Consider the following 9,679-nt stretch of genomic DNA (forward strand, 5'->3'; position numbering starts at 1 on the left):
GTCAGCAGAGCTTCTGCTCATTTACTAAGCTCAGAAGCAGCTGCTCTTGCAGAGTGCAACTGCACTTTGTAAAGTCCACAGTCTATTTGCCTTTAGTAAATTAACCCCTATGGGGTTAATTTACTAAAGGCAAACAGACTGAGCACTTTACAAAGTGCAGTTGCTCCAGAGCTTAGTAAATGAGCAGAAGCTCTGCTGATTAATCAGGCACAATCAAAAATGCATTTTTTTTTTAATTTTTGCTTGCATGTGATTGGGTATTCTTTACAAAATAAAGATTCACCTAATTTACTAAGTTCTGTCGCAACTGCACTTTGCAAAGTGTACAGTCTGTTTGCCTTTAGTAAATCAACCCCTAGAGGCAAATAGACTGTGCACTCTGCAAGTGCAGTTGCTCCAGAGCTTAGTAAATGAGGTAAAGCTTTACTTTGCAAAGAGTACCTAATCATGTGCAAGGAAAATGGAAAAAAACAGCATTTTTGCTTGCACATGATTGGATGGTGGAAGTCAGCCGAGCTTCTGCTCATTTACTAAACTCTGGAGCGACTGTGCTTGGAGCGTGCACAGTCATTTTTACCTTTAGTAAATCAACCCCTAAAACTTTTGCACAAACCAAATAATATACACGTATTGGGATTTTTCCTACCAAAGACGTAGCAGAACATATATTGGTCTAAATTTATGCAGAAAGTTAATTTTATAATAGAAAGTCGAAAAAAATCTTTTTTTTTCAAAATTTTCTGTCCTATTTGGTTTATATGATAAAAAAAATTGTGGTAATCAAATACCACCAAAAGAAAGCTCTATTTGTGTGAAAAAAAATTATATAAATGTCATTTGGTTACAGCGTTGCATGACTGCGCAATTGCCAGTTAGAGTAGCACAGTGCTGAATAGAAAAACAATGCCCTGGTCATGAAGGGGGTAAAACCTTCAGGTGGTCAGGCGGTTAAAGCATGAAAGCCAACCACAATAATAAAATAAGAGATATCGTGCTGCCCTTCAACAAAACCTGAACACTCAGTCCTGGCCACAGCAGCAACATTCCAGGCTAAGATTAGATATGATTTAACTAAAATAGATTTATTGTATGATTTGAGCCTCCAGTAACTCCTTCTATTTTTTTTTTTTTTTTTTTATAGGAGCCTTGTGCTTCGTGGCCAACATACGCACATTGTCCTGGCAATCTACATTCTGACATTTACGACCGGCCTGCCATCTAACTTGCTGGCTTTCTACGCCTTTTTGGTCAAGGTTCGCAAGAAACCGTCCCCAGTAGACATCCTTCTCCTCAACTTGACCATCTCAGACCTTCTCCTGCTAATGTTCCTTCCACTGAAGATGCAGGAGGCAGCTTCCGGTATGGAATGGAATATGCCCATGTTTCTTTGTCCTTTGACAGGATTCTGCTATTACAGTAGCATTTATATCAGCACCTTGTTCCTCACTGCTGTCAGCATCGAGCGCTATCTTGGGGTGGCATACCCCATTAAGTATAAACTTCATCGGAAGCCAGAGTACGCCATATTTGCTAGCATTTGCTTCTGGTTTGTTGCCTTTGGTCATTGCAGTATTGTCTACATCGTTCAGTACAGCGTAGGGAACAATGCCACAAATTCCAGTGGAACAAAATGCTATGAGGACTTTACAAATGAACAGCTCAAGATACTGCTGCCGGTGCGTTTGGAGTTAGGAGTTGCCCTATTCTTTATTCCATCTATAATAACGCTTTACTGCTACATCAACTTCGTAAGAATACTGATGTCTCTGCCCAACATCCAAAAAAATAGAAAACAGAGAGCCATCGGCTTGGCCATGGCCACTCTCGCTAATTTTTGCATCTGCTTTGCTCCCTACAATATCTCCCACGTTGTTGGCTTTGTACAAAATAAGAGCCCAGATTGGAGGGTTGATGCCTTGCTTCTGAGTACGTTCAATGCCACCTTGGACCCAGTTGTGTTCTATTTCACCTCTACGACAGTCCGAAAAACATTTTTTGACTTTCTGGCAGTCATCTCAGAAAAATTAGGGAAAATGTGCCCCTGTAAGAAATTCTATCCATCTTCAGATGGCCTTCCATATAGCGAAAGCAATCTAGACAGGTCCTCCACCTGAGATTTTAAGGCTATTCACATCTCACAGGAGACATTGACAAGGTGTTCAGCTCTGGAGCCCTACAAAGCGTGAAAATTTAACGCAGCTGGAGTTGCAGGGTGCAAGATGGTCTGCTTTTTCTACATGTCTAAAACCTGGTCTAAGTTATGTCTTCTAAAATTAGTTAATGGTGTTTGGAGTGCTGCACGTACCTAAGCTTGAGTTGAAAACATAAGGGTTCTTGACCCTTCAGTGACTGAGCAATGGATTCAGGATTTTTTGCTAAAGCTTGACAGATTATGGGTATACTTGATTTAGATGTTAAACCTTGAGATGCATAGAGGGAGCACAAACTACCTGCTGTATAATTCAGTTTTTCATACAGGTATTGCTGTAGTGCCACAATGGACCCCTTACTACCTTTGATTGATAATCGCATGATCCTGGAACACATTTGCTGACAATCCTGGAACATACCAATGGTGATCCTGGAACACACCTGCTGGTGATTCAATTACACATCTGCTAGTGATCCTGGAACACACCCTCTGGGGATTGTGAAACACCCACTGAATGGTCTTTGGTGTCTTTCACATAGAGAAAGCCTGATGTAAAAACAATCCGGTACTAAGAGGTCTCTTATAGCCTCCAATCACAGTCAAAGTTCAAACAAGAAAAAAAATCAAGCTGCGTATGGAATTGTACAACTATGCAGGCATATTGTGGATGATGGCGATTTTGATAACAAACATGTACCTGTTTCTTTAGCTTTCTGATCTCTCCATGGTACTCAAAGTATAGCTTCAGAAATCTACCATACCAAGGGAGTCACAAAAGTCCATAAAATGGTACTTAAAGTGTTACTAACCCCACAACAGTAAAAATGAATCTGTATATGCAGTAAATCATGCTTGTTATACTCACTGTGGAACCTAAGGGGGTAATCCTCTGCATTGTGTAAAAAGGCTGTTTGATCCCGTCTTCTCTGATCCTCCCCCACTTCCACAGACCGCAATCTATCTACTGATAGAACAGAGCTTATGGAGTCAGGCTGCACATGCTCAGTTTGGTGAATATTGCTAGAGTTTTTTTTTTCTTGGGAGAGTGTATGTGATCAGCACAGGGCCAATCAGCCTTGGCCAGACAGAGGGTCAGGGGTCAGGCCTCATTGGATAATCAGTGGAGAATGAAAACTCCTCCTACAAGCCTCCTCCTACCATACACTGATAGAAGTCACAAGACTGCCTTTTACTGCTGATGAGAAAAGGTATTTAGCCGTTTATATTTACTAAAATAATTTAATTTCCATGTTCTGCGCACTTTATTAACACTTTAATTTGTAGTTCCAAGTTCCATAAAAAAAGCAAGTCAGACTTTCCTTGCTAATGCACGTGTCAGGGGTGGAAATACCATTTGTGAAGACTGTGCAAGGCCCAAGGACCCACTGGGACTTATGGATCCATTTATACCAGAGATGGTTCAGATGAGTGCTCCTCCGGTTGTCACATAGACCTGAATGCTGCTCATTTTTAAGGCAGGTGAGCAGAAGGAGCCATTCTTGATGATATTCCAATAGTACGCCTGGTTTAGAATATTTAGTTGGTAAGCAGCTATTCTATCCTAGTTGAAGAGTTTAGTATTGAAAAGGCTACGCTACATACGTGTTTCTAACTGAATAGTAGCTAAATGGGGGGCCTAAAATTTTTTTTCAGAATTGTTCTCCATATTATCTCCACAATTTGCACATTTGTTGCAGGTGAAATGATGGTTGTCTACGATAGTCGTCGACAATGGTTTCCTAACTGGGCATTTCCTTTAGTTGGAAGCTATTTCCCCTCACTTCTTGTTGTATCTGCAGGACAGAAACTGAAGGGACATCTCCTCCAAGGCAAAAAAAAAAAAAAAACCTGGGGGAATGGGATTTACCCATTCCTTACTCTATCCAATATGAAAAAGCACTTGACGTTAGATAGTTTTAAAGTGTATTTTGTTTGGACCTTGATAACTAAGGATTTGATTTAGCTCATTACTAATTTAATTTATGGGTTATAGCATCTACGAGTACAAAAGAGTGTCCTTTTCATACCTAATTATAACAGTGTGATTTTAAATAGTATTATTTATTGTATTTATTGCTGTGTTTTCTATGTTGGGTGTGGGATGCTCTAGTTCTGTATGCAATTTCGACGAGCCCAGCAACTGGAATCCCCAGGCATATAAATATTCGTTTTACAAAGTGAAGAACCTACTAGGAGTGTATGACACCACCATTTGGATTTGTAACGGCTGCCATCATTTAGCAGAATTGGTGATTCCCACAAGATGGAAGCCTGAATGCAAATAGACTTTTTGGCAGCAATGCAAATCTGAAATATCAGTTCTGAGTGGTATGTTCCTAAAAAGCCACAGTAAATAAAAAACGAATTTGTATGCACCAAACATCTTTGCAAAAAGATACAATGTAAAAAATTAGAAGTGATGTCATCACTGTGCTGTACATAGCCTGTGAAGAGAGCAGAGCTGTGGGAGGGGCCCAAAAGTCCCACCCGCTAGAGGAAGGGGCAGAGACAAGACCAGTCACCCTGCACAAGGAGAGAGAGCAGCAGTGACTGGTCTTTATTACAGGAAGCTCCTGCACAGAGGGAAAGTCTCACACTGGATTACTGCACAGATCTAGAAGAAATACACAAAGCACACCAAGATTCAAGGAAGAATACACATGACTTTTGTATTTTGACAGTATTTGTGTAGCACCCCCTTATTTCCTGAAGTGGCCCTCAGGCGACTCAGTGGGCTAGCATTTCATCCTAGGGAGGAGTCCATGACTCTTTGTGGAGTGGAAGAATTAAGCACCAATCACTTTAAAACGTTTAACAGAGTTTATTATAGGACCAATAAACTTAAAGAGAGAGACATTAGAGCACAGGATACCCAAAAAGACCAAAATGCATACACAGAAGCCAACTTACAGTCAATACAGAAAAGAATGTTTAGGCCAAACTGCTTCAACGTTGTACACAAGCCACCAGAACTTCCTGCAATGTCCAGTAGTCGCAGTCGTTTCTACCATGCTCCCCGAGACACTGTTCATCAGGCGAAGCTTCTCCCTGGTGCTCCAGTCTAGGTCTTAGCTTCACTCCTCCCAGATGTACCCTCCAGTGCAAGCTTCTTCAGGCCATGGACTCAGACCTTCCTCTCAAAGCATGTTTGTCCTCCCCAGGCAACAAGATTGTGAGGGTAGGGTGCACCCATACCCATGTTCCCAGAGAGCTTACAGAAGGTCCACCCAGATACAATGGAACCTTGGTTAACAAGTAACGCTATTAACAAGAGTTTTGAAAGACGAGCAACTTTTTTTTATAATTCTGACTTGGTTTGCGAGTGTTGTCTTGCAACATGAGCAGAATGCAAGCTAATGGGGTGTGCAGTACCGCATTTGTCCAGAGGTGCGGGGGCTCCGGTGACACTCGGAACGGTTCGGTGCCATTTGGAAATACTCTGAATCACTCGGAAATACTCTGTTCCTGAGTGTTTCCGAGGCTTTCCGAGTCCAGCCGAGCTGTCCCCGAGTATTTCCGAGGCTCTCCGGCGCCACCCCCCACCTCTGGCCACATGCGGTATTGCATGCAATAGAAGTCAATGCGGAACGAATTATCTTCATTTCTATTGACTTCTATGGGGAAACTCGCTTTGATATGCGAGTGCTTTGGATTACAAGCATTCTCCTGGAACGGATTATGCTCATATTCCAAGGTTCCACTGTACTTAGATCCTCCCCCAGCATGCACCACTGGCAATAAACCCCCTAGTGGTTGGCCAGGGAGACATAAATATCCATATCTCAGATTATTGGATCTTCTTACACCATTGGATCTTCTTACACTCTGCAAGAGCAGGCAGAAGCAAACAATAACTCTGAGCTTTGGGAAAGCTGAATGAGCGCAGAACTATGAATTCATGCTCAGACAGACTACACCCACCAGTACAAAAATTAGTCAATGGACCATATTTTACATTTAGCAACATCATAAGCACCATTTAACGGAGTAGTAGAGAAAATAAAACATTTGACAGCAAGCTTATAAAACCAACTTCCAGATGATCAGTGTGGGTTACTGATGAAAACACATATAGATTAACTCCAGGATAAGCAAATAAACTTATCCTGGACGTCATCTATATATCTGTTTATCAGTAATCCACACTGACTAGTCAGAATTCGGGTCTCATGAGTTTGCTACCGCAGGTTCTGTTTTCTAATTTTCTCTGTTAAGGGATGCTATTGATGCTGATGTTGATAAATGCAAAAATACAGAGATGCAATTATCTCTACAGGAAAAGGTTAACCATACATATAAGAAACTAGTTGCATTGCTGAGCTAAAACGTGCAATTTGTGATTCCTGAGATGTACGAACCCAATTCTCATGAAAACTGGACTGTTTTGCAAAACTAGGACTGAGCTTTTGTGTTTGGCTTAGCTTAGCTTAGGCTTAGCTTAAAATGCTCTGAGACTAACAATGGTTAATTGCCCTGTTATGTTTTATGCAAACAAATATGAGACTGATTTTTGAATAGTTGCTATAGATTGCAGGATAGGGTGGCACAGTTGCCTTGGGGGGCACATGGCTATGTGTGTATCATGTTGCTGTCAGCAATCCATTCCTGTTTACTAAGGATCCAGACTAATTTGCCTATCAGAGGAATCTAGGTGGTACAAAGACCATAAACAGTTTACTACTTTTACAAAAAAGATTTCTAGAGGTACGTTTTAGTTCCTGTCCTCGTTATCAATAAATGTTAAGGTTTTTCGGGAGTAGGTTACCATGCTTCTTTTTTTTTTTTGTTTTTTTTTTCAGTTCCGATGACAGCCTCACCTCTTTGTGAAACTACAACTACTATAAATTGGTATTTGCTACCCTATATGGTCAAAATTCTGACCTAATCCCTATTGAACACCTTTTGAATGCCAATTGCAAACCAGGTATTTTGGTCCAACTTCAGTACCTGACCTCAAAAATGTTCTTTTGGCTGAATGGGAACAATTCCCATGGATATGCTCTAAAATATTGTGAGAAGCCTTCCCAGAAGAGTGGAGGATGTTTTAGCCACAAGCTGATGGGGCTCCACATTATTGCCCATGATTTTAGAATAGAATGTCCAACGAGCCCATATACACTATATTACCAAATGTATTGGGACACCTGGCTTTACACACACATGAACTTTAATGGCATCCCAGTCTTAGTCCGTAGGATTTAATATTGAGTTGGCCCACCCTTTGCAGCTATAACAGCTTCAACTCTGCTAGGAAAGCTGTCCACAAGGTTTAGGAGTGTGTCTATGGGAAGGTTTGACTATTCTTCTAGAAGCGCATTTGTGAGATCAGGCATTGATATGGACAAGAAAGAAAGAAGAAGAGAGGGCGCACCAGCCTTGTGCATTATCCCAAGTAAATGTATTACTACTCACAAGCATGTAGAAATAAAAGCGCTTGAACAGGCCACCGTCACGTGACTATACAGTCCTGGGACCAGCAATCTTCAGATCATAGGGAAGATCATGCAGGAGCCCCTGCTGGCTAATGCGTTTCAAAGGTAAACCTTCCTCAGAGACCTTGCTTTGTGCACTGGTGTGCAGTCAATGTCTTGGTATGCTGATGCCTTATGAGTTCCCTTCACTGGAACTAAGGGGCCAAGCCCAAAAGCCCAACCCCTGAAAAACATCCCCACACTATAACCCCCCCTCCACCAAATCATTTGGACCAGTGCACAAAGCAAGGTCCACAAAGACATGGATTAGCGAGTTTGGGGTGGAGTAACTTGACTGGCCTGCACCTCAACCTAATAGAACACCTTTAGGATGAATTAGAGCAGAGACTGAGCCAATCCTTCTTGTCCACATCAGTGCCTGAGCTCACAAATGTGCTTCTGGAAGAATGGTCAAAAATTCCCATAGACACACTCCTAAACCTTGTGGAAAGCCTTCCTAGAAGGGTTGAAGCTGTTATAGCTGCAAAGGGTGGGCCAATGCAATTTTAAATCCTAAAGACTAAGACTGGGATGCCATTAAAGTACATGTGTGTGTAAAGGCAGGCGTCCCAATACTTTTGGTAATATAGTGTAGGTGTGATGGTTAGATTTACACAAACCTTTTGGCCATTTTTGCAATATGCTAAGGATTTTTTTTATGAAATAAGGTACCTTTTTTAGTTATTTATTGGTTGTTCTCATTCACAGATTTCATCCATTCATATATTTTTAGTTTTCATAATCTCACAGTGGTTCTCTATGTTCTATAACCAAGAGACATTTGTGAGCATGGTACATGCTACTTACCATGCAGCAACAGATTCTATTCAAAACAGTCATGTTGATTAGGATGGTTTGGATAACTGAAACAGATACGCATGCTGGAGAAGAAAAGGTTCTTAGCAAGGTCCACAAAATGCTTGTGAAATAATAGTGCCCAGTTGACCTAGGTAAGCCTTGAAGCCCCCTTAATGAGTAAAGCATGGCCAGCCAAAGTTTCGGTTGGTCAGTTGGACCTACAAACTCCACTAAGACATCATACCCTATAGCTTTACACTGTGTACGGTATTTTGATAAAATATACTATGCTTTCACATTGTTGGCAATATAATAGTTGATTAGGATGGTTTAGACAACTGAGAGAAGAACAAGTTCTTAACTAGATCTAGAACACGCTGGTGGGGTCATATTACCAAGTTGGCCTGGTTAAACTTTGAAGGCCCTTTGAAGGATTTGACCATGACAAGGCAAATGAAAGTCTTGGCTTCCTAGATGGACCTACAATGCCTAGTAAGACAAGATGACATTACCTTTGCAGTGTGCAGTACTTTCATATGTTTATTAAAACCTCTTATTGCCCAAGGAGCATGAAGCCTCATAGATAAAAAATCTTTTATTTGCTGGGAAAGGAGAAGTGGGTTGCTATTGGTCGCATAAGCTGTTGTTTCTGTCCAAGGAGCATAAAGACTCATAGATAAAAAATCCTTTATTTGACTATTGGTCGCATAAGCTGTTGTTTTTTGACAGTGTAATTTTTGTAGCATTAGTAGTTTTACAATTGTTATTTTTTCCAAACTTTTGTTTTTAGGTGGCATTTGACTGTCTGTAAATAGATATGTATGTGTTTTTACTGAAATGTATTTTAAAAAATGTATATGCAGTGCTTCTGAGAGCATTAACAAAGACATACTGTATTTATTTTTTTTAAAAAAGCATGCTTATGAATTTAAAATAGATGCATCTTTTCTGTACTGTATATATATATATATATATATGGATATATGGCTTTCTTTTGTGTGTGCTCAAGAGAAATAAAAATATTTTTCTATATAAAGTCAGTGGTTTTATTTATTAATAATAATAATGATGATGATGATAATGATGGCAATAATAACAACAATAATATTAATAATAATCACAACAATATAGTGGTAATATCTATTGTGTTAGTAGTAGTAGCATGTTGAACAAATCAACCATTGCACAAACTAAAATGTAATCCAAACTTATCCATAAACAATGCTGCATTAGAAAACTGCACATCTGTTGGCAAAAT

General features: G+C 40.3%; 1 protein-coding gene across 1 annotated transcript in view; it reads left to right on the top strand.

Annotated features, from left to right (window-relative positions):
* Nucleotides 1–9,424, top strand: part of LOC141110463 (free fatty acid receptor 2-like) — a 35,307-nt gene extending 25,883 nt beyond the window's left edge. Inside the window, exon 2 of the mRNA XM_073601817.1 lies at nucleotides 1,142–9,424. Within this exon, the coding sequence (XP_073457918.1) occupies nucleotides 1,142–2,114 (973 nt within the window). The 3' untranslated portion in view covers nucleotides 2,115–9,424. The remainder of the gene's footprint in view (nucleotides 1–1,141) is intronic.
* Nucleotides 9,425–9,679: the final 255 nt, after the last annotated feature.

The sequence above is a fragment of the Aquarana catesbeiana genome, linkage group LG10 (assembly GCF_042186555.1).
Source record: "Aquarana catesbeiana isolate 2022-GZ linkage group LG10, ASM4218655v1, whole genome shotgun sequence".
NCBI classification, from domain to species: Eukaryota; Metazoa; Chordata; class Amphibia; order Anura; family Ranidae; genus Aquarana; species Aquarana catesbeiana.